At 39.2% G+C, this 26788-nt stretch overlaps 1 protein-coding gene across 1 annotated transcript in view; it reads right to left on the reverse strand.

Moving 5' to 3' along the window:
- SYT16 (synaptotagmin 16) overlaps window positions 1–24593 on the reverse strand; it is a 162098-nt gene extending 137505 nt beyond the window's left edge. Inside the window, exons 1-2 of the mRNA XM_055437169.2 lie at window positions 24524–24593; window positions 19786–19965 (exon numbers count right to left, since the gene is read on the reverse strand). Coding sequence (XP_055293144.2) covers window positions 19786–19965; window positions 24524–24593 — 250 coding nt within the window. The remainder of the gene's footprint in view (window positions 1–19785; window positions 19966–24523) is intronic.
- Between the last annotated feature and the right edge of the window lie 2195 nt (window positions 24594–26788).

The raw sequence follows: 26788 nt of genomic DNA on the forward strand, positions 1-26788 counted from the left end.
AAGAGAACTCCACAAACGGCCAGAAGAGGGAAAGGCCACCCCAAGCAAAGCAATATAAGCAAGATGAAGAGGCAGAGAAATACCCAGCAAGTAAAGGAACAAGATAATTGCCCACCAACACAAACAAAAGAAGAAGATATAGGGAATTTACCTGATAAAGAATTTCAAATTTTGATGGTGAAAATGATTCAAAATCTTGAAAGCAAAATGGAGTTACAGATAAATAACCTGGAGAAAAGGATTGAGAAGATGGAAGAAAGATTTAATAAGGACTTAGAAGAAATAAAAAAGAGTCAATATACAATGAATAATGCAATAGATGAGATCAGAAACACTCTGGAGGGAACAAACAGTAGAATAACAGAGGCAGAAGACAGGATAAGCGAACTAGAAGATAGAATTGTAGAAATAAGTGAAACAGAGAGGAAAAAAGAAAAACGAATTAAAAGAAATGAGGACAATATTAGAGACCTCTGGGACAATGTGAAACGCTCCAACATTCGAATCATAGGAGTCCCAGAAGAAGACAAAAAGAAAGACCATGAGAGAATACTTGAGGAGATAATAGTTGAAAACTTCCTTAAAATAGGGAAAGAAATAATCACCCAAGTCCAAGAAACCCAGAGAGTCCCCAACAGGATAAACCCAAGGCGAAATACTCCAAGACACATATTAATCAAATTAACAAAGATCAAACACAAAGAACAAATATTAAAAGCAGCAAGGGAAAAGCAGCAAATAACACATAAGGGGATTCCCATAAGGATAACAGCTGATCTTTCAACAGAAACTCTTCAGGCCAGAAGGGAGTGGCAAGACATACTTAACGTGATGAAAGAAAATACCCTACAGCCCAGATTACTATACCCAGCAAGGATCTCAATCAAATATGAAGGAGAAATCAAAAGCTTTACAGACAAGCAAAGGCTGAGGGAATTCAGCATCACCAAACCAGCTCTCCAACAAATGCTAAAGGATCTTCTGTAGACAGGAAACACAGAAAGAGTGTATAAACTTGAACCCAAAGCAATAAAGAAAATGGCTATGGGATCGTATTTATCAATAATTACCTTAAACGTAAATGGGTTGAAATTTTCAAAAAGGCTAGGAAACAATTCTCATAGCCATCAATAGTTCAGTGTTGAGTTCATGAATAGTTTTTAAAGTTTGGGACAAACTGTAGTATTTGCTATTTGAAGTACTATTTGTAATTGGCATATTACGATGTAACATTGGTCTTCATTTCCAACTTAAAACGCCTAAAAATGCCTAACAGGTTTTTAGATTTGTGAATTTTAGTTGAAATGTATTTTACGATGTTACTAAACCTGCAGAAATATTGAAATATTTCAGAGAACTTATTCACTGTACATTTAATTTATTTTATTTATAAAAGTTATGAACTGTAAAAAAAAAGTGAATTCAAATTTAAAAATAAATAAATAAATTGATAATCATAAAAAAATAAATAAATAAAATAAAATAAAATCTCAATTAACATCCAGAGCACAAAAGAATGTAATTAGAAGATAAAGTAATGAAATTGAGGAAAGCAAAATACAGGCACCATTAACAGGAATTACTGTCAGACTACTCAGGTAAATCTCAGGAGATTTACCAGGTTGTTGATTTTTGTTCCAAGAGAAGAGATAGAAACATCATTCATATCACTTGAAAATACTGTAGGTTCGAAGATAAGAAAACACTATGGAACTAAGATAATTGCAGCCCTCTAGAGATAAATTAAGCAATACTGTAATTATTAGCAATCATTTAGTGTTTGTTAAATTTTTTTCATTAATTATACAAATAAATCAGCTTGATGAAAATTTGTTTTAAATAAGAGGGAAATAATGTATAAGTCCTCCACCTAAACCCACCTCTCGTTAATTTTGTGTATTTCTTCTATAATTTTTATTTGCAATTTGCATAGAATGGTAATCACAATACATAGCAACCTAACAGTTCACTTATCTCCTTGTCTTTCATCTAGACTTCACCAACAAGGCCTACTCATTCTTTCATCTCTTGAATTGATCTACCTGCCTTCACCCACCTGCACAACTAATATCCAAATCCAAGTCACCATTATTTCCCACCTAAACCACTTCAACAGCCTCTGAAATGACTCTCTGCATTTTCTCCTACCCACCCCTCAAAAAATAATCCTTCACAAGATGTAGAAGGCTATGGATGGTTTGACTTCTTGTCTTTAATCACTCTCTATTTGCTCTCCATGTTTTAGCATCTCACCACCTCCTTTCAGCATCTTACTTCACTAGGCTCCTCCCCACTGGCTGAGAAAGCTCTCCTCTCTCTAGATTTCCTTCTCCTGTCCCCCCAAACCCATTCTTCTCCTTTCAGGACTTAACTTATACTGTGCTCTTCAGCATGCTTTGTTTGACAACCAAACCTCATAATCCAGACCCAAATGTGTCCCCCTGAAATACTCTCTTCCAATATCTCTTTCTTCTTCTTAACACGTTATAATTGTAGCTTATTGATGACTTACATAATTATTTCTTTAACAGTGTCTTCCTCACTAAACTAGAAGCTCCATGAAATCAGGGAGTGTTAATTTTTCTTTGCCCTTTTGTCAGCATCCAGTTGAGTCACTACCATAGAATAGGCAATCTATAGTTTTGGATATCTGAATACACACACAGACAGTATTATATCATATTTCATTCATTTAACATTTTAAGGCCTTCCCCATATTTTCATAGCGTTTTGTGGTTACCATTTTTAATGATTTAACATTTAAAAATTAAATTTTCAATTAAAACCTGAATAACTTTTCCCAAATTCAAATCTATGAAAATACTTATTTTAAAAACAATATGCAATCCTTTACATCTCAGAAAAAAATATATCCAGTATACTCCATCAGAATATAGTTAAATTATATTAATCCAGACATCATAAATTTTACATTTATAAAAACTTTCACCAAAGTGAAGGTAAAGCTTACTTCTGCATTTTCTACTGAAGTAAAATTGAAAAGAAAACTAGCTAAATAAGATTATCATCATCATCACCCTCATCATCAAAATATTTCAGGGGACTATTTACCTTACAGTTCTTTTTTTTCATTAAGAGGTTAGGAGAAGGGTCTAAAAGGTTTTTTTTTTCCAATCAGGTCCTAGTAATGCTCATGCTGCTGGTCTCTGACACCTCAAACAGCAGAGTTTTACTGAGGGATGGCTTACAGGTCATAAAATCCACCTTTCTAAACACACCCATTCTAATTATAAACAGTTCAATACTTTTTAGTAAATTCATTGAATTGTGCAACCATCATTATAACCCAATGTTAGAATGTCTTCATTACCCCAGTAAGATTTCAAATGACCATTTACACTTACTCCCCATTCCCACCTCCAGTCCCAGGCAACGACTAATCTACTTTCCATCTTTATAATTTGCCTTTTCTGGGCATTCCATATAAATGGAATCACACAATAAAGAAAAAGATTATGAGAGATGGTTGAAATAACACTAAAATAGATATGTGGCACCATCAGCCAGTTCCACTTCTGCAACTACTTATGATCTTGGGAAAGATGTTTAATTCCCTAGACACTCATTTCCTTATCTGCAAAATGATAGAGTTGCACTTGGAAAGTTGTCAGTATTCCTTGCAGAGAATATTCTAAATCAGGGGTTTGGGGAGCTCTCCTTAACTACCCTCTGTTGTACTTTGTACTCCAACACACATGAAATTTATTTTGCTTCAAACATAGCTATGATACAGACATCACAAATTCAAGAATTTAGCAACCATATCAAGCACATAGAAGGCATTCATTTTCTGAATTAAACTGAACTAAATTTGGTTGGCCTCCACAAACTAGGTTTCCTTATTCCTGTAAGATCTGGGAATTTTTTTTATAAACTTTAATCTATTTGCAAAATGTTGAATAAATAAACTTTTTCCTAAAGATCATTTTTTCAGAATCTCAAAAGGGCTCTTTTTAATTTTATTTTTTTTAATTGAAGGATAATTTCTCTACAGAATTGTGTTGGTTTCTGCCAAACATCAACATGAATTAGCAATAGGTATACATATGCCCCCTCTCTCTTGAACCTCTCTCCCATCTTCCCCCTCCATCCCGCCCCTCAAGGTTGTTACAGAGCCCCAGTTTGAGTTCTCAAAGGGGCTCTTTTATCCACTGTCACTTCTATAAATAGCACAGGTTGGTGAGGTTAGTCTGTCTCTGAAAGATACTCAGCAATCAAAATTATACAAGTTTTAATCTGGTTCACACCATGACTGTGAGAAGGGAAATAGGAATCTTTCATCTAATGAGATTTTCATGTATAGCCAGAAAACCATTCCAACACAAATTATTAATCCATTGTACATGTTCCTTCTAGGTCCTGGAACATGGCCTCACATTCTTGTTTATACTTGCCCTCTTCTGTCTATGAATGAACACAGCAATACTCTTAGGTTGGAATTTTCAACCTAAATCAATGCTAACAAATGTTCAATATTTTCCTTATGTTTTCCTTTCCTTTGTTTACAAAAGCTACAAACTAAACAGGTAGTAAAATTGCTTATTTTAAAATGACGATTGCTACACATTTTATCTCCTTCATTAGTGGTTACCAAAACAAGGTCTCCAGGGGTCCTTGATGACTTGGCTCTTAGAACAGTAATGTTAACGACACGACAATGTCAATACTTCTGTGTCTGGCAAACATTAATAACCAGATCCCCCTGGGATCCCATCAAAAGCAGCAGCCTTAATGGGATCTTTGTGGCTTCAAACATAAGTAGGTTGGGTAGGTGGTAAATGATGTCTCTCAGGTCTGCCCAGCCACAGTGGCCCCTATCAAAGAACATTTGAAAACATCCTTTTTACATTTCCCATTGCACTGGCAGGGAATTTCAAGTAAGAAATGGGAGCATATTTTCTAAGCGTGATAGTGGATTCAAACATTCTTAACTAATTATACATACAAATGTGACCTATTTAATAACATTATATATAGCTATACAAATACAAATTGTATCTATTCAGTTAGACCTAAATAACAGTTATTTTTCTAATTTAAGCCAACAATGCCTGTATTTTACTTTTTACTTCTCTTTCTTGTTTAATACTTCCAATTTCTCACTAAAAGATGTGAAAGTTTGCTTACTGAAGAATAACAAATACCCCTGAAGATTTCTGTTAACACAGCTCAGTTCAACTAGCATTTACTACCATAATGAATGGGATCCTACTTTCTAGAAGTAAAATACTACCTTTTATTCCAAAAAGCATCCTAGTATGAGTCCTCCAATAGAGCAGTTAATGGAAAGGAAAATCCTCCAACTGATAGGGAATATGACATTTCACACTGGTGTCCCATTTCTAAACAGAGTCCCACATAAAATACACATTTGGGGTTAGTTTCAGATTTGGTTTGGGGGATGGGAATTCTAAATGGAACTCATGCTAAAATGTTCTTAAAATTAATACCTGTTGGGTCTTTGACTATAAAGCCTACCTGTGGGAAAAACAAACATTTAAAAGGACTCTGACATCCTTCCAACATAGACTAGTGAGCTACAAAGTACATCTTTATTTTTTTTTAATTTATTTATTTCAATTGGAGGCTAATTACTTTACATTATTGTATTGGTTTTGCCATACCTTGACATGAATCTGCCCCGGGTGTACATGTGTTCCCCATCTTGAATCCCCCTCCCACCTCCCTCCCCATCCCATCCCTCGGGTTCATCCCAGTGCACCAGCCCCGAGCATCCTGCAAAGTACATCTTTAATAAGCATTACTTGTTTAGGAGCAGAAGAGTGATGGAAAGATTTGGGAAGATCAAAGACCAACTTAAAAAACAACCAAAAAAGGTTTTCTGCTTAAGAGTCCCAGTAAGACACAGAGCTTCATCATACTTTCCATAATGTGCCTTATAGCATGATTTGTATTTTGCTTCAAGATAATTTTAAAAGAAACATTCAAAGAGTTAATGCCCTAATGGAAAGGTTTTCTCCATCACCCTCTTTCTCATCAAGTGGCCCACACTATTGTGGAATGACAATTATAAATTACCATTCTGTGGTTAATACTCACTCCCTGGTAAAGCGTCTGCCTACAGTGTGGGAGACCTGGGTTTGATCCCTGGGTTGGGAAGATCCTCTGGAGAAGGAAATGGCAACCCACTCCAGTACTCTTGCCTGAAAAATCCCATGGACAGAGGAGCTTAGGAGGCTACAGTCCATGGGGTCACAAAGAGTCAGACACGACTGAGCGACTTCACTTCACTTCTTCAGAGAAAATAAAAGAGAAAATCAGTTTTTAAGCAGATAGCAGTTTCATTCTATAAAACTGACATTAATTGTTCCTAAATAATAAGAACTGTTTTGAGGATCCAGAGATTAGAAAGTAAGAAAATAAGATTCAAAATGTTTCTGGAATCCCCAAATTCATACATTTCAAATAGTACCCATCACCTTGTCATTAAACCTCAACATTAAAGCCTGAATAATATAAACTCGCAATTATGTGAGATTTTGTGAATAAGGCATTTGCTGTAAGTGGGTTTTAGAGGAATGTGGATATTTTGATGGAACTGTATAACCATAGACATGCCCTTCCTTTTACCTTAATCTGTCAGAATGAGAAAAAATCATGAGATTTTTAAAGCTGGTACTCCAATACCAGTTGTCAGTTTAGAACTGATATCTCAAATAGCGAGCTCAACATATGCTCATAGACACCCACTTCAATGCAGAAACAGTGACCTGTGCTACTGACTATTCTACACAAATAATAATCCTTTCTATTGCCACCTACTCATCAACTGTTGTTTTTTTTTAAGGCATGTGTCTCTTTAAAGTATAATGATCCTTGTTGACAAGAGAAGCATACAACCCAGTATCCTCTGATACATCTAACTCATAGCATGATGTATCTCTGAAAGATATCACAGTGAGATCAATTGTTGGTGATGATAACATTCTTTAGCACATGCAGACCAACATATGAATGTTAAACTTACAAGCAATTTCCTCATCTATAAGTGGAAATGACATGTGCATCTTCAATACATCAAAGCCCCTCAAAGCTACCCACAAAGTTGGTGAGACAGTTTCACTAGCTCCAGCAAAAGATATGTGTTTAAGGCCTTAGATTATCCAGGGAACCCATGCTGGAGGAGTAAAGAAAGACTTGCAACTCACCAAACAATCAGCAATTGCTTCTACCTAAACTATCAAGATTCACTGAGGTCTACCCAGAAGTCAGTCATAAGATTTCATAGTATGGCTATTCCAAATACAAAAAGGCTCAAAGTTTCTGCCAAAAATTGACTTGGGACTGTATACAGTATATATATACACACACACAACTCTATAGTCATTGGGAAGGTGAAAAATCATGAAGGGAATTATCTGCAGCTTTTGAAATAGTGATGTGTGTTTTGGGAGTTCTCAAACTTAGGTGTTAAACATTTCCACAGCAGCTTGTACCTACAGAGAGCTTCAGATTTGTTTTTATTAATATCCTAGCATCACAGAAGCAGCTCAAATGCCACAAGAAGAATCTGTTTCTAAGGTAACTCACTAGGCACCCTCTCATAAATTGCTTGGAAAATAGAGCTGCTCATATTCCGACTGTAAAGTGCTCAGATCTGTTGAAGGACTTTTAGTATCTTTCCAACTTTCAACCTAATGTCTCCCATCACCAGCAATCAGCTAGCTGTGTAACATGGTCATTTGCTGGGTTGAATTCTTGAGCAGGGGACAACAACCCATCATCTAAATTGCAAGAAAATAAACAGCAAAGGATGGAAAATTTAAAGAGACATATCTATTCCATCTTGGGCAAGGAAAACAAGGAAATGGAGACAATAGGGTGTAATTTAGAAACAAAATGTCTTTGTTAATAAATGCTGAAACTGGGTGATGGGTACATGGGCTTCATTATACCATTCTCTATTTTCCTATAAGTTTGCAAATTTACATAATAAAAAGATATTTTTTAAATGAATATCTCTTCCCAGCCTCCCTACCATAATACACTGAAGGAAACAGGGATTCAAAGATATTAAGTAAGCTCCTCTGATGGTTAATTTTATATGCCAACTTGGCTGGGCCACAGTGCCCAGATCTTTGATCAAATATTACTCTGGATATTTCTGTGAGGGTGTTTTTTGTGGATAAGACTAACAATTAAAATGGTGAACTTGTGTAAAGCAGGTTTTCCTTTCATAAAGTGCATGGGCCAGACCTGATCAGCTGAAGACCTTAACAGAGAGTGACCTCCCCTGAGCAAGAAGGAAAGTCGCCAGTAGATGACCTTCAGACATCAACTGCATCATTTGCTTTTTCCTGGGTCTCTAGTGTATCAACCTGTCCTGCATATTTGGGCCATGCAAGCCTCTGCAAGATAATAAGCTAATTCCTAAAAAACATAAAAAAAAAAAAGAACCAATATAATGTATTTGTGTGTTTATCTCTCTCCACCCAACAAAGCAAGATGCGTTCTACTGCATCTAAGGTCAATCTCTCCATCCTGTCATTTAGTCTTTATTTTAGGCCCTTATAGCGTTTATAAGGTGGCTCCCTGGTATCCCTGGTGGCTCAGATGGTAAAGAATCTGCCTGCAATGCAGGAGACCTGGGTTCTATTCCTGGGTTGGAAAGATCCCCTGGAGGAGGGCATGGCAACCCACTCCAGTATTCTTGCCTGGAGAATCCCATGGACAGAGGAGCCTGGCGGGCTACAGTCCATGGGGTCACAAAGAGTCAGACACGACTGAGTGACTAAGCACAGCACAGCACAGCATTTACAATAATCTATAATTATTTTATTTGCTTCTTCACTTTCAGTTTTGTCTTTCTGTCATTATCCAAAAATGGAATTTCTGAGAGAGTGGGGACTATATCTCTTTTTATCACTTTTTTCCAGGATTTAGAAACTGAGCAACATAACATTGATTCTTTTTTTTTTATTCTTAATAAACAATACTAAATAGATGAATGAATATTCTCAAAGCAGTAATTTTTCTACTGCATTCTTTGGAATTTTTACCAATCAAACAAGGTTCAATCAGTCCTACTTTGATGGGTTTGTTAAGAACATTCTCACTTATTTGTATCTTAAGTCACCAAAACAAGTAACTAGACACCACAATGATTATTACCAAGGTGTATTCTGGTGTTTAAACTCTTACAGCTCCTTACAGCTTTTCATATCAGGTATAAGTTGAACCATATGAAACTTCCAACCTACAAAAACAGTAGTTTCAAAAAGTTCGACCCAATACAACACATACTTAGAAAAATATGAAACAGCATAGCACAAATTAAAGCATTAAAATAGGAAGAGAAGATACTTTTCAATTTAGACTGTTAACAAGTGGACTTCCCCCTCTAGGCATTATTCTCCAGGTTGGGTCTTTTTTTGCATAAGCCTCACTGGGGAAGGGTGACAAGAAGAAAACAGGGGCTATTCCATTTATTCCACTATTTAAGGACAAAATAGTACAATGAGTTGCGATGATGGGAGGGGTTGAAGATTTCAACTTTATAAAAATAGCTAATTCACAATTTTAAAACAAACTATTGTACAATCCAAAAGTTTATAAATTGTATCAAAAGCATTTCAGTAGTATTGACAGGTTTTAATCATCCTATTGGAAAAAGGAGGGAGGGGAATATTTAGCCTTTTCTTGATGCCAAAAAAGGTCCATCTAGTCAAAGCTATGGTTTTTCCAGTGGTCATGTATGGATGTGAGAGTTGGACTATAAAGAAAGCTGAGCACCGAAGAATTGATGCTTTTGAACTGTGGTGTTGGAGAAGACTCTTGAGAGTTCCTTGGACTGCAAGGAGATCCAATTGGTCCATCCTAAAAGAGATCAGTCCTGGGTGTTCATTGGAAGGACTGATGTTAAAGCTGAAACTCCAATACTTTGGCCACCTGATGCGAAGAGCTGACTTGTGTGAAAAGACCCTGATGCTGGGAAAGATTGAGGGCAGGAGGGAAAGGGGACGACAGAGGATGAGATGGTTGGATGGCATCATCAACTCGATGGACATGGGTTTGGGTGGACTCTGGAAGTTGGTGATGGACAGGGAGGCCTGGTATGCTGCGGTTCATGGGGTTGCAAAGAGTCGGACATGATTGAGCGACTGAACTCACTGACTGACTGACTGATTCTAAAATATTTGATTCATTTAAAATTCATCTGATCAGTCCAGATCCAAAACCACTCCCACAGACCTGCAGGCAAAGAAAATACAACTTTAAAGACAGCAAACAAAACCTCCCAGATATTTACATTTGTTTCAGATCCTGACTCATACCATTTGTAAAATTTGTCATTGCTCTTTCTTATTTGGGCATAAAAGGAAAATGGAATATAGGGACAATTATTCAGAAAACAATGGAAAGTTACAAAGCTGGGCAGCCAAATTCTTCTGTCTGGGTCCAATTTACTAAAATTTTGTAAACTCAGAATCTTGAGTATAAATTACAGATGGTTATAACTTGACAACTTTGAATAATCTTATAGACACTTTCTCTAAATATTTTTTCCTTTTTTAAAATCCCCGTGTGGAAGTCATCTGCTAAGAGTGCCATGGTATACATGCAGTGGTAGGGAGGGGAAGCATCGTAAAGGAAAGCTTGCCCGCTGACCAAGGTAGAACTGAAATAAACCAGTCAGGGAAAGACATAGGTGAGGAACCACCAGATGGATACTTTGTGGGCAGAAGTAAATGTAAATTGGGCCAGCATGAACATTGCTCAAGCTCTACCCTCTCCAACCTGAAAGGGGATGTTAGCAATGAACACACCCCTTCCATCCATAGCACTCCACCACAGGCACACCTTTAAATTACCTGGTGTGCTTTTTAAACCTGTACCGTTTGCTCACCACTGTCACTCCCTATTCTGATATAATTAGTTTGCAGTGGGATTTGATCACTGGTAGTTTTTTAAAAGCCTCCCAGGATTGAGACAGTGTAGTTCAACTGGGCTCACAGCAGGAAAGAACTCTGTCTGCTGATTATAGTCTATACCAAAAATATCTGACCAGCTTTTGTTATCTCCCTTTGTAAGAATCATTCTAACCCAGATGGAGAATGTGAAATACCACTGTTCAAGGAAAATGGAGAAAGAAAAAAATTCTATTCAATTCTTCATCAACTCTCCTAATGCTAAATTCAGTTCAGTTCAGTCGCTCAGTCGTGTCTGACTCCTTCCCCAAAAAGATATGTCCATGTTCTAGTCCCTGAGACCTTGAATGATGGAAGGATATTTGCAGGAGTGACTATGTTAAGGATCGTGAGATCTTCCTAGATTATCAGGGTGAGACCTAAATCCAATGACAAGTGGCAGAGAGATGACACACATAGGAGGAGGTAATGTGAAGATGGAAGCAGAGACGGGCATGACGCAGGCACAGGCCCAAGAATGCCAAGGATGGTTGGCAGCCACTTGAAGCTGGGAGTGTGGACACCTTGATTTCAAACCTCTGGTCCCCAGAACCGTGTGGAAAATCAATTTATGTTCTTTTAAAACACCAAGTTTGTGGTTGTGTGGCAGCCACAGGAAACCAAACCATCCTCCAAATCTTCCCTTTCCCCTACTTTCTCCCATCCCAGAAGTTCAAAACATGAAAGAGTGGCTTGCATTGAGAACAGGTGGGCAAAAGAGTAGTGCAGTTAAGACCTTGGCCTCTGACATTAGGCAGTCTCCAATTTGCCACTTAATACCTTGGAAAACAATTCATCCTCAAAGCCTCTGTTACCTCATCTATAACATGGAGATTTTAATAGTATCTACTAATTGAATTATGCTGTACTAAGGTTGTACATGAACCTAAATGCAGAACTGAAACCAAAAGTATCTGACAACCACAGCCATCATGACCCAAGCAGAAAAAGGTGGGGCTTTTCGGAGCTCCTGCTAGACTAGAAGTTAATCATCCCATTGCAGGTGAAGGGGTGGGAGTAGTCTTGAGGAGAAACTGGCCAGTTGGGCTTTCTAACCAACTGGTAGGTAGGGAGACACTGTCACATGTGAGCCACCTCACTCCCAAGCTCCAGCTGGCACAGCTGACTGCTGAGCCCTGGCTGAACACCAGCTTTGCTTAAATGTACAAAAGCTGTCAACACCCTGTCTTTCCCAGGTGGCACTAGTGGTAAAAAAAAAAAAAAAAAAAACCATCTGCCAGTGCAGGAGACATAAGAGATGCAGGTTTGACCCCTGGGTCAGGAAGATCCACTGGAGGAGGTCATGGCAACCCACTCCAGTATTCTTGCCTGGAAAATCCCATGGACAGAGGAGCCTGGTGGGCTACAGTCCATAGTGTCACAAAGAGTTGGACCCAGCTGAAGCGACTGAGCATGCATACACATGCTGTCTCATGGTGCTCTTGTCCCTGTCACCCCCACGCCTTCCCATGCTCCATGGTGAGACACTAAACTTCAACTTGCTTCCTCAAAGTCAGTCAGTCAGTTTCATTTAGGATCAATAATCAGTTTGGGGGATTTGCACTCCCACTCCATGCTCTTGTTCATCAGAGAGCAATGGGCATAGACGTGTGCTCATTTACTATGATATGCTATTTCTCCCTGCTGGCTCCCCTGACCCACAGAGGAGTGTCAGCCTCTGCCTCTACAGCCTTCCCAGGGAAGGCTGTGTACCTGAAGTACCTCCTAGGATCCTTCCAGGCAAGACAAGTACATACTGTGAAGACCCAGTGCAAAAATGGAAGCACCTTTGGTTCAAAAACCATTAAGAATTTCAAGAGGGCACCAGCAGAGCACTAACCCAAGAGAAGCATCCCTTTCTGGCATGCAGCCCTGTGCAACTGCATAGTTTATGTGCCCTTGAACACAGTCCTGGCTCTAGGAGGCCTCAGGTGGTGTGCTCCCCAGCCTCTGATACAGGCCACCCCACCACAAGGTGCAGTTACCCCCTAGCAGGAAGACAGTGACCCTTAGGCCTTTACTGTCTTCTCCCCAGACGGTCATCAGAAACTCCTAAACCCTACGTGACACGAGCTACTCAATGAGGAGCTGTGCTAGAAATCTCCTCCAGGTCTCTGCCCTCACATCCCCACCAGTATGTTCCACCTCTGCAGCAGCCATGCTGGGCCCACATGGGACACGAGTGAGGCAGTCTCCAGCCACCCTCCACAAGGGGATGCACATGGCGCTCTGCTTCTCGTCGCTTCCTCAGGCCATGTTGGACTCCGATCTTCTCACTACAACCACGTCAGGTGGCCCCACACCCACCACCCTTCTCAGGGTCCAGGCAATTTTCAAGCCCTCCAAATCTCTTTTCCTGTAGTCCTTCTAAGCCGTGGGCTGCCCTTCCCACTAGTGGAAAGCCTTTCTTCTCCTCCTGCCTGGGAGGAGCCACCCTCCTGTACATCCTCTATCCTTTTTATCCTGTGCTTCTGGAAATTAAGCTCTCTGTTCCAACTTTGAAATGTTGCCTTTGATACATATAGAAAGCTTCTGAGGGAAAAACAAACAAAACAAAATCTTATCTCTCTTTCAAAGTTAAGATTCTTTCAAAACTATTATTTCACCATGGGATGTTTATTTTTAATCAACTTTTATCTCAACACTGAACATTTCCACCAATTAAAAATGAATAAGATTTTAAAAAACACTGAACAATGGCTTCTTTGTGACAACCCATATCTACCCTTCCCCCAAAGCAATTCAGTTCAGTTCAGTTCAGTCGCTCAGTCATGTCCGACTCTCTGCAACCCCATGAATCACAGCACACCAGGTCTCCCTGTCCATAACCAACTCCCGGAGTACACTCAAACTCATGTCCACAGAGTCGGCGATGCCATCCAGCCATCTCATTCTCCGTCGTCCCCTTCTCCTCCCGCCCCCAACCTTTCCCAGCATCAGAGTCTTTTCCAGAGTTAACTCGTCGCATGAGGTGGCCAAAGTATTGCAGTTTCAGCTTTAGCATCAGTCCTTCCAATGAACACCCGGGATTGATCTCCTTTAGAATGGACTAGTTGGATCTCCTTGCAGTACAAGGGACTCTCAAGAGTCTTCTCCAACACCACAGTTCAAAAGCATCAATTCTTCGGCAGTCAGCTTTCTTCACAGTCCAACTCTCACATCCATACATGACCACGGGAAAAACCATAGCCTTGACTAGACGGACCTTTGTTGGCAAAGTAATGTCTCTGCTTTTTAATATACTATCAAGGTTGGTCATAACTTTCCTTCCAAGGAGTAAGCGTCTTTTATTTCATGGCTGCAATCAGCATCTGCAGTGATTTTGGAGCCCCAAAAAATAAAGTCTGACACTGTTTCCACTGTTTTTCCATCTATTTCCCATGAAGTGATGGGACCAGATGCCATGATCTTTGTTTTCTGAATGTTGAGCTTCAAGCCAACCTTTTCACTCTCCTCTTTCACTTTCATCAAGAGGCTTTTGAGTTCCTCTTCCCTTTCTGCCATAAGGGTAGTGTCATCTGCATATCTGAGGTTATTGATATTTCTCCCAGCAATCTTGATTCCAGCTTGTGCTTCTTCCAGCCCAGCGTTCCTCATGATGTACTCTGCATATAAGTTAAATAAGCAAGGTGACAATATACAGCCTTGACGCACTCCTTTTCCTATTTGGAACCAGTCTGTTGTTCCATGTCCAGTTCTGACTGTTGCTTCCTGACCTGCATACAGGTTTCTCAAGAGGCAGGTCAGGTGGTCTGGGATTCCCACCTCTTTCAGAATTTTCCACAGTTTATTGTGATCCACACAGTCAAAGGCTTTGGCATAGTCAATGAAGCAGAAATAGATGTTTTTCTGGAACTTTCTTGCTTTCTCCATGATCCAGCGGATGTTGGCAATTTGATCTCTGGTGCCTCTGCCTTTTCTAAAACCTGCTTGAACATCTGGGAGTTCACGGTTCACATATTGCTGACGCCTGGCTTGGAGAATTTTGAGCATGACTTTACTAGCGTGTGAGATGAGTGCAATTGTATGGTAGCTTGAGCATTCTTTGGCATTGCCTTTCTTTGGGATTGGAATGAAGACTGACCTTTTCCAGTCCTGTGGCCACTGCTGAGTTTTCCAAATCTGCTGGCACATTGAGTGCAGCACTTTCACAGCATCATCTTTCAAGATTTGAAATAGCTCAACTGGAATTCCATCACCTCCACTAGTTTTGTTCATAGGGATGCTTTCTTTCTTTTTCTTTTTTTTTTAGGAATTACAAAGCTACTTTTAATACTTTGGGGTGAGCCCCACAGGAATAAAAAACACTGGGAAGGGGTAACCCCCTCACCCCCAGGAGTGGCCCTGGGGGAGAGAGGCTACCTGAGGGGTAGGAAGCACAAAAGGGACCCGCTGCAGACTTGGGGCAAAGGAAATGCCATCGGTGCTGGGACCTGTGAGCACTACAGGAGAAAACGCGAGCGTGACGGGACTGGCTCCAGGCACACAGGCGAAGGGCAAGAGGGTTGGACACGAAGCCACAAAGCTACTTGAGTTCCTCCTTCTCGTTTGCCTTTTTCTGCTTCTGCTGCATGATCTCCGAGTCCCTCTGCTTGCGGCGGCAGCAGAAAGCCCGTCATCTCCGCGCTTTCCCTTAACCGAGTCACTCTGCTTTTTCATCTTCTTCTGGCGGGCGAGCTCGCACTGGTTACCACGGGTCATGGCGACGGTAACGGCTCCGGCCTGCCTCCGTTGAGTCCCCTCGTTCAGTACCGTAGGGATGCTTTCTAAGGCCCACTTGACTTCACATTCCAAAGCAATTACTACCAATAAATAACACAAGTACTTTGTATTAAGAAGTCAAATAATCCATGTAACAGACTTAGCAAGAATATGAGTAGTAAATGCTAAATAAATGGTAGCCATCAATTATCATTACCTAATTATTATTATTACCTATGTTATTAGGAAGAAACTGTTTCAATTCTTTATCCTTTACCTACATTCAGATAAATGATATGTGAAAATCCGTTGAATTTTGAAAAAAGTATATAGCCTAAAAGGTATTTTTGTGGGGTAATTATTTTGTACAACGGGTTCAGAAAATAAACTGCCATGTCTGCCTCTCTAACATTATCACGCAAACAAAAAAAAATTATTTTATTCTTCAGAACCTCACACATAAATTAGATTATAATGATTAGGTTGCTAATATCCAGCCCTTTTTTGATCCATAAAAATGGACATTTCATATGGTTCACCCTCAGAGTAAGATGGTCTTGTTGCTTTTTAATCATTTTCATCAGGTGTCCTCCATTCATAGACTGAGACCTAGAGAATAAATTGCTATGGTAACCCCAAGGATCGAACAGGACTGCATTGCAGCAATGGGGAGAAACCTAGCCCAGACTCATAAATTTGCAAGTGAGGACTTAAGACCCAAAGAAGTGAAGTGAACCTCCCAAAATACCACAGCCAATTAGCAGCAAAACTAAGCTCTGGCTGTCTTCACTGTGCTTCTTTCTATCATACCAGGCTGCCTTCCTCCCTTCCTAACATTTGTCCAAATATGTTAAGAACATCCCATCTCCACTGAGAAGTCAGGGTTCTGCGGATGATAATTAAGACAAACATCAAAAGTCAGATAAAATCTGGGCTAGAGGCACATTTTTCAAAGACTCTTGATCAAGAATAATTAAACTTTCAAAGGAGAAATTTCAAAATGAAGGTGTTTGTTTCTTCATTGTAATTTGTAGATTCTCCTGATTAAACTATTTTTAAAGCTCCCTTCAGAATATCCCACTCTCAGTGTTGCTTGAGCTAACAGCTTCTGCTTCATGCTTTATTGTTATTGTTTCAATATTATCTTTGACTTATTTGCAAGTATAACTCATAATTGTCTCTAAATTACTCAGATAACATGTCAAACAAGACAAAAAGAAACTATCTTAAATAGCTCTAACCTTAGTTCTTTGTACTTATTAAAGTCTGAAAAGGAGAAAACATCACCAACTTTAATCTCCCAATTTAAGTAATGAATACAATATGTTCATGTGTGATGTCACTCCTAGAAGCCACTACTGTGACTGGAATTGTGTTAATACTACACAACTATGGTTAAAGTTCCATTAGGCCTTGACCATAGGCATCATGCTGGAACCTTTACAAAATTAATTCGCATAATTGAGACCAACCCTGTAAGGGGGGTATTGATAACCCTGATACACAGATAAGGAAAACATTTAGAATGGTTCCATAATTTGCCTTGGTCATACAACTAGTGAGAGTGAGCTGCTGAAAGAGGAAAGAATCACTATGAACCCTAACTCCATATCACCTCGTGACCAAGCAGAAGTCTCACCTATGTCCCAGCAGCAACAACAGTGGCTAAAGTGTTTGTAAGTCCCAGATTTCACATGAAAAATTCTATTTTAAATATTCCACTCTATTTTCAGAAGACAAGCCAGATGTCCCAAGTAGAGTTCAAAAACTAAGGCTACCGCAACAGTAGGAATGACAAATCAACTGCCAGAACTACACTTGACACCCCTTCCACTATTCTCCCCTATGATTTTAACAGACATCGCACACTCTTTGATACTATTCCCTTAAAAAGTGGAACTTAATCCCCCTTCTCCTGAAGATAGACTGCACTTAGTAAATGACCAGAATGTGGTAGAGGAGATATTGAATGACCTTCCTAGACTAAGTCATTAAAAAACTGACTTCCTCTTGCTCTTCTCTCTTGGATCATTCACTCTGGGGGAAGCCAGCTGCCATGTGAAAAATACATTCAAGCAGCTCTGCGGAGGGTTCACATAGCAACTAAAGCCTTCTGCCTGGAAGTGAGGTCATCAGCCCCAATCAAGCCTTTAGATGACTGCAGCTGACATTCTGATTGCAGTATCATGAAAAACTCTGATCTGTAATAACTACTGAACTAAGCTAACCCCATATTCATCAACTTCGAAAACTGTGAGATAATAAATATTTGTTGTGGGGTAATTTGTTAAAGTAATAAGTAATTAATACATGATAGTGAAGTGAAAGTGTTAGCTGTTCAGTCATGTCCAACTCTTTGCGACTCCAGGGACTATATCCCACCAGGATCCTGTCTATGAAATTCTCTAGGCAAGAAAACCACAGTGGGCTGCCATTTCGTCCTCCAGAGGATCTTCCTGATCCAGGGATCAAACCCAGTCTCTTACACTGCAGGTGGATTCTTTACCATCTGAACCATCAGGGAAGCCCCATATTCATCAATTTTGAAAACTGTGAGATAATAAATATCTTTGTGGGGGGTAATTTTTTAAAGTAATAGATAATTAATACATATTTATTCCTAAATTATGCCTTTTATTATAGCAAAGTTAACAAGTTAAACCATATCTATATAAGGTACCATATCAATAAATCAAATATTGTCATTGGTCCAGGCTGTGGGATAGCTAAGGGGTGTTTTCCTCAAGGCCTTGCCCCAGCTCAAAAACATAATGTAAAACTGTCCCTCCACCAGTTCTGTCATGCCCCATCCATGGGCCATGGGGGAGAAGAGTGAGAATCAGACAAACAAATTTTTTTTTCTTTTCTTTTTTTTATTTTTTCAAAAACAATTTTAGGAATCTTCACTTAAAAACAACCTTATCTTAAAATGGAGTAACTTTGGTTTTATGAGCCGCAAGCAAAGTACAGAAGCAAAAATGCATTACAGGAACATTAAGTTCTACATTAGGTCACAGGGTCTAATCTGAAATCACACCCATAATATCATTTTTCAGGATATCTGGGAAATAGTTATTTCCCAGGATGTCTGAACCATAGCTACTCTATTTTCTTTTAATTGTAAAAAAAAAAAAAAAAAAATTTTAATAGCCAAAGCAGATTTCACCATTAATGACAAGAGTGTTTTTCTAGGTATGAGAAGATGAAAGAATTGGAACTCATAAAACCTTTTTCTGAAAAGACCTACCTATCTGAAGGCCTGTTCTGCCAGATTTTTTTTTTTTTTTTCAGAGCACAGAGTGCCTCATTCCTGATTTTCACCCTGAACTTCTTTCAGGGGGTGTTGAAGGTCAGCAGCTTGCAGTGGTCATGATGTAATCTTTGTAGAGGCAGCTGGCAAGTACCAACTTCTAGTCAGCAGGGTCAAACAAATTTTTTTTTAAAAAAAGCCAAGTGATTACCTATAAAATAAGAGCACTGTCTTTAAACATCCAGCTTTTGTGTGATTATAATCACTTTGTGATAACATCCTGTATCACAAAGTTCTATCCTTCAGTAATTGAAAATAGAATGTGTTCTTTAAAAGCCGGAAGCTGATTATTTCTTTTAGTGTGTTATTTTCCCCGTTAAATTGAAGGAAGGAAGTTAGTAAATGATGGAATAGATTCAATGAACTTAAAGCCTCCCTTTAGAAAAGTGACTATTGCCATACGAGGTACGGAATGGCCCTAAGCACTGAAAATCTCAGAAACATCTAACCAAAGTGAAGTGTCAACATCATTCCAAAATAATGAAACCAAAACACATCAAGGCTCTTGTCAACCAAAATCCTTTTTATTTTCTTTTCCTTCAGGCATTAGTCAGAGGGAAACTCAACACAGACATCTAAAAAGCTAAGAAGACGGGAAGCGGTGGTCAGCCTTTTCCCATCTGCTCTTTGGACCCTAAAGACAGCATTACTTTCCTAAAGCTAATGTATTCTTTGGTAATGTCCATTCATCACGCCACCACAGCAGCTGCTAAACTGCTCATGTGTGATTACTTAATGGGGTCCATCCAGTAACAGTGACATTCCTTTCCTGAACAAAACCACAGCCAATGCCAAGCTCAGAAGACTGCAAAGCATAATGCTTACCTGGCCCTTCACAGATTCCAGTCTTGTCTTTAGAGTGCTTTCTTTTCCCGTGTTGCTCCAGGCATGGAAGGCCTCCTGTGGTCTCGAAACTCAGCTTCTTGTTGATGAAGAGGAAGAGGACAACCAGAAGAACAAGAAAGACCCCAGCTGCAGACAAGAAGCCAATGGCCTCAGGAGGGACTAGCAAGAGAACACAAAGGACAAAATATCACCAAGTGAACCACCTTCTGGTTCTAACAACTGATCAAAGTTATCTGGAATCTTCACAGTTATTAGAATGCCAGATACTCTGCAAGCCCTGACCTGCTGGCATCCCCAGACCTGTGTACAGGGGAAAGGAAAAGGACTATTGCCAGGTACATCAGGCTAGGCTGGTTCCTAGTTGATAGACCTCCATTCCTTTACACATGTGGCTGCTTCTGCCTATAATATAACTCCTCTGGCCCCTCAGTTCAGTCGCTCAGTCGTGTCCGACTCTCCGCGACCCCATGAATCACAGCACGCCAGGCCTCCCTGTGCATCACCAACTCCCAGAGTACACTCAAACTCATGTCCACAGAGTCGGCGATGCCATCCAGCCATCTCATTCTCCGTCATCCCCTTCTCCTCCCGCCCCCAACCTTTCCCAGCATCAGAGTCTTTTCCAGTGAGTCAACTCGTCGCATGAGGTGGCTAAAGTATTGCAGTTTCAGCTTCAACATCAGTCATTCCAATGAACACCCAGGATTGATCTCCTTTAGAATGGACTGGTTGGATCTCCCCGCAGTATAAGGGACTCTCAAGAGTCTTCTCCAACACCACAGTTCAAAAGCATCGATTCTTCAGCGATCAGCTTTCTTCACAGTCCAACTCTCACATCCATACATGACCATGGGAAAAACCATTGCCTTGACTAGACGGACCTTGGTTGGCAAAGTAATGTCTCTGCTTTTTAATATACTATCAAGGTTGGTCATAACTTTCCTTCCAAGCAGCAAGCGTCTTTTAATTTCATGGCTGCAATCAGCATCCACAGTGATTTTGGAGCCCAAAAAAATAAAGTCTGACACTGTTTCCACTGTTTTTCCATCTATTTCCCATGAAGTGATGGGACCAGATGCCATGATCTTTGTTTTCTGAATGTTGAGCTTCAAGCCAACCTTTTCACTCTCCTCTTTCACTTTCATCAAGAGGCTTTTGAGTTCCTCTTCACTTTCTGCCATAAGGGTGGTGTCATCTGCATATCTGAGGTTATTGATATTTCTCCCAGCAATCTTGATTCCAGCTTGTGCTTCTTCCAGTCCAGCGTTCCTCATAATGTACTCGGCCTCTATCCTTCACTTAATATTCAACATCAAGCATTCAAACTATTAGATATCAGTCAAATGGGTTGAGCTTGAAATGGCTGACCAGTCTTATAAAAGCAAGTCTTTTAAAATACAACTGCCTAAAACTTAGAAAAACTAATTACACAAGACAAAGTTGCAGACATACATCTGTCAAATTAGCAATTGGAGGAAAGTCATTTCCTGGATATGGTTTTTCTAATTCAACTAAGCAACACATGATGGTGATGATTACCAATGGTGACAAGAAAATTCCTAATCTGTGCATCCATATTATAAATTAGAATTATATTTTGAATGCTAATGTTTTAGAATTTTGGAAGATGAATTTCCATCTTCCCCTGTCCCCTCCTCATCAAAAAATTCCCGAGCTTTAAATGACCCTGTGCTGCGCAGGTCCACAGTCCCAGCTATTGAGTTCAGCTGTGAGGCACATAGAACAAAAAAGTCAGAGCTAGTTCCAGGTTGAGAGAAGACTCCTTCAAAGAAATGTCGTTTGGGGAAAGACAACATTTCATAAAGAAATCCAAAAATCAAGTTGTATAAAGGAATCAATCACAAAGCAGGTGTCAGGAAAAGTTATTCAAGGCAGTTGGATATACGCGAAAGCTTATGAAAATGACTCTCCTAAGAGCAGTTTTAATCCTTGAGTAGGTTTAACGTGTGGATTAATAATATGAAGAGATAATACCCAGCTCAAACTACCTTCCAGATAAAGAGAGAAAGGATGAATCAAACCAGTCCCAACCCTATGAAAAGAAAATAAATGACACTGCCTCACTAAATCAATCTAGTGGCAAGCCAGAGAAAGAATAAACAAGACAAAAATAGCTTTGTAATCTGCAAAATGATAATAGTGCCTGCTTATCAAAACCGACATATACTGTGAATTAAAAAAAGTATCCATGTATTGATTATTCCCTCTGCCTCTAGAGGCAACACAGGTAGCAACGTTTACTGGCACAGTTTCAGGAGTCACAACACCTGGGAAGAAATCACAATCTGCCACTTATTATCAGTGTGGCCTTGAGCAAATTATTTAACTTCTCTGCGCTTCAGTTTTCTAAGTAATAAAAGAAGACAATAAATACAACTACATTAAAGATTAAATGAGCTAACACATGGAAAATAACCTGAATGGCACCTACCACATAGAGAGTTCTCAAACAGGAATTAACATCTTCCTCGGTAGCACCATTATCAACTTTGCAGACCTTTTAAAATACCTAGAAGCAGTCAAATATGAGATGGATGTGTTGCTTAGTGCACAAGTTGTGCTCCACACCCCATTTCCCTCTCTTGCATTAAAGTAATTATCCCAGAGGGATGGGGAAGGGATAAAGTAGGAGCCTGAGAATAGCAGCTACAGACTACTACATATAAAATAGATTGAAAAAACAAGGTCCTATTGTATAGCACCAGGAACTATATTCAATAACCTATAATAAACCATAATGGAAAATGATATGAAAAAGAATATGTCTGTGTAGATCACAATAAACTGTGGAAAATTCTGAAAGAGATGGGAATACCAGACCACCTGGCCTGCGTCTTGAGAAACCTATATGCAGGTCCGGAAGCAACAGTTAGAACTGGACGTGGAACAACAGATTGGTTCAAAATAGGAAAAGGAGTATGTCAAGGCTGTATATTGTCACCCTGCTTATTTAACTTATATGCAAAGTACATCATGAGAAATGTTGGGCTGGAAGAAGCACAAGCTGGAATCAAGACTGCCAGAAGAAATATCAAAAACCTCAGATATGCAGATGACACCACCCTTATGGCAGAAAGTGAAGAGGAACTAAAAAGCCTTTTGATGAAAGTGAAAGAGAAGAGTGAAAAAGTTGGCTTAAAGCTCAACATTCAGAAAACTAAGATCATGGTATCTGGTCCCATCACTTCATGGGAAATAGATGGGGAAACAGTATCAGACTATTTTTTGGGGCTCCAAAACCACTGTAGATGGTGATTGCAGCCATGAAATTAAAAGACGCTTACTCCTTGGAAGGAAAGTTATGACCAACCTAGACAGCATATTAAAAAGCAGAGACACAACTTTGCCAACAAAGGTCCATCTGGTCAAGGCTATGGTTTTTCCAGTGGTCATGTATGGATGTGAGAGTTGGACTGTGAAGAAAGCTGAGCACCGAAGAATTGATGCTTTTGAACTGTGGTGTTGGAGAAGATTCTTGAGAGTCCACTGGACTGCAAGAAGATCCAACCAGTCCATCCTAAAGGAAATCAGTCCTGGGTGTTCATTGGAAGGACTGATATTGAAGCTGAAGCTCCAATACTTTGGCCATCTCATGCGACGAGTTGACTCATTGGAAGAGACCCTGATGCTGGGAGGGGTTGGGGGCAGGAGGAGAAGGGGATGACAGAGAATGAGATGGCTGGATGGCATCACCGACTCGTTGGACATGAGTCTGGGTAAACTCTGGGAGTTGGTGATGGACAGGGAGGCCTGGTGTGCTGCGATTCATGGGGTCGCAAAGAGTCGGACACGACTGAGCGACTGAACTGAACTGAACTGATGTATAGCTTAATCACTTTGCTGTACACTTGAAACTAACACTGTAAATTAACTACACTTAAAATCATCTCTATCTCCCGCCTCCCACCAATTCTTGTATTTTCAACTACTTCCCTTAGTAGATACCACATCGTTTTCACCTGCATTAAAAATTCACGAAGTATCTCCCATCCTTAAGAGCCCCTCCTCGCCACCATATGCTCTCAACCATAGCCCTGCTTTTTCCCAGTCACAACTGACCATCTTCAGAGTACCCTACACTCACCTCCACTTTCTTACCTCCAAAGCCCCTAGGATCCTTTACCCAGATTCCCACTGATCTCCAAGTACCCAGGCCTTACCCTCCACAAATCCCTTCTCCACAAAGCAGCCAGAGTGATCCTTCTTAAATAAGTCTGATTTGTTCAATTGCCCCACTAAAGCCCTCTGTAGTGGGTTTAACTGTGACCCCCAAAAGAGACATCCACCCTGAATCTCAGAATGTGACCTTATTTAAACTAAAAGGTCTTTGCAATGTAATTAGAGTAGGATCTTCAGATGAGATTATCCAGGATGAGGATGGGCCCTAAATACAGTGATAAGTATCCCTAAAAGACACTGAAAAGGAGAAAACACAGAGAGAAGATGACCAGGTGAAGACGGGAGAAAAGATTGAAGTTATGAAACCAACTGAGGAATGCCAAGGCTTGCCAGCAGCCACAAAGAGCTAGGAGAGAGCCCTGGAAGAGGTACTCTTTCAGAGATTCCAGAGAAATCAACTTTGCTGATATCCTAAGTTTGGACTTCCGGCCTCTAAAATTGTGAGAGAACAAATTTGTTACTAAATACTGTCAAGTATTTAGTAATATGTCATGGTAACCCTCAGAAACTAATTTACCTTCCAACAGCTTCCCATCACCCGTAGGACAAAACTTGAATTCCTCAACTTGGTTTGCAAGACTTTTCATGACCTAGCTGCTGATTCTAGCCTTTATCACTCATCACTCCCCAGCATCAAACTCTTTGTTGCCATCATATTTATCTATTTCTGGTTTCCCAAACATAGCTCACCTCCAGACCTTTGGAGAGACCATTTCAAATCCACGGAATGACTGTGCAGTCTCTACTGTCTAACACTGATACTAGACTTCCTCTGAAAGCCTTTTTTGTTCCTCTTGACCAAGCTGGATGCTTCTACTATGAGTTCCCACCCACTGATAATTCAACAGCTTTTTCAAGTGTTTTCAAATGTTAAATTTTCAACTTCATATGAACAAGGACTTTGCCTCATTTACCCAATGTGCTCTCAGCAGCTAGCCTAGGAGATGCATGATACATATTTGATGCTTAGATAAATATTGAATTCTTCTGTGCTATGACACGTTGATACATGGAAAGAAAATATATACCTCAAGTAGGTCAGTAACACTAACAACATAAGATATGATTTATATAAGATCCAGGCTTAGGGAAAAAAAGGCTCATCTATTGTCTATAAGCAGAAACATTGCACCTAATAATGCCATTCATCAGTGAACTAAATCTTTATTTTTGAATACACTGCATTTTTCCGTTATAAAACAACATGATGTATATTACATAAAATCTACAAAATATAGAAAAAGATGATGACAACCACAGTTAAGATTTTGTGTACTTCCTTCCAGTCATTTTGATATTTGGGCAAATACTAATTGTCTGTATTGATTTTACCTTTATTGTCTTGTAAAAAAATTTTCTAGATAAAAACTTCTCTTATATTTTAGAGACTTAGAGAAAAATTGATTCATGCATTTAGTAAAATATTTTTAAAATATTGAAAAATATTTTTTTAAAGATTATGTTGAAACTCACCACCTATCATTGTTTTCTATTTTCTTAACTATTTTTACCAACACTGAGATATATTTTATATTAATGCATTTAATATGAAAACATACACAAATTCCAGATTAAAGACAATATAATATATATATATATATACATAATATAAGGAGTTTCAATATAAATCTCCAAAGATAAAAGAAAGAATTAGGAGAAAGCTCTTGTATTATTCAAAATAACTCTGCTTTTTGTAGTTGAAAATATTTTTGTTAGTAATCATTCTTGTAGCGTGACTAAACTATGGGTAGGTTCAAAATTCCTAGGTAGGTACCAAAATGTTTTTCTCCTCAAAATTATCTAGACATCACTGCATTAACTTTTAATGTCTAATGTTTCATAAATGAATGTGACACTGCAGCTACTTTTTGTTACTATATGGGCAACAGAAATTTTTGGTCTAGAATCTTTTCAATACAAAATTTTAATTTAATTTTTCTTTTAATACCAAAAATTATCAGAATGTGACTTTTAATGGAATCTTTTGTTGGTTTTCCCTAGAACCTAGTCTTTTCACCATCATGTCTGTGACTCTTTTAAAGCTTGGAAGAATTTTCTTCAATGATGTCTGATAATTCGCATAAAGACAGAAATATAGATCAATGGAACAAAATAGAAAGCCCAGAGATAAACCCACGCTTCTATGGACACCTTATCTTCGACAAAGGAGGCAAGAATATAAAATGGAGAAAAGACAGTCTCTTTAACAAGTGGTGCTGGGAAAACTGGTCAGCCACTTGTAAAAGAATGAAACTAGAACACTTCCTAACACCACACACCAAAATAAACTCAAAATGGATTAAAGATCTAAATGTAAGACCAGAAACTATAAAACTCCTAGAGGAGAACGTAGGCAAAACACTCTCCGACATAAATCACAGCAGGATCCTCCAAGACCCACCTCCCAGTATATTGGAAGTAAAAGCAAAAATAAACAAATGGGACCTAATTAAAATCAAAAGCTTCTGCACAGCAAAGGAAACTCTAAGCAAGGTGAAAAGACAGCCTTCAGAATGGGAGAAAATAATAGCAAACGAAGCAACTGATAAAGGATTAATCTCCAAATTATACAAGCAGCTCCTGCAGCTTAATTCCAGAAAACTAAGTGACCCAATCAAAAAATGGGCCAAAGAACTAAACAGACATTTCTCCAAAGAAGACATAAAGATGGCTAACAAACACATGAAAAAATGCTCAACATCCCTCATCATCAGAGAAATGCAAATCAAAACCACAATGAGATACCATTTTACACCAGTCAGAATGGCTGCTATCCAAAAGT

This window comes from Moschus berezovskii, chromosome 9 (assembly GCF_049115385.1).
Source record: "Moschus berezovskii isolate FMDL1 chromosome 9, NW_MosBer_1.0, whole genome shotgun sequence".
NCBI lineage: Eukaryota > Metazoa > Chordata > Mammalia > Artiodactyla > Moschidae > Moschus > Moschus berezovskii.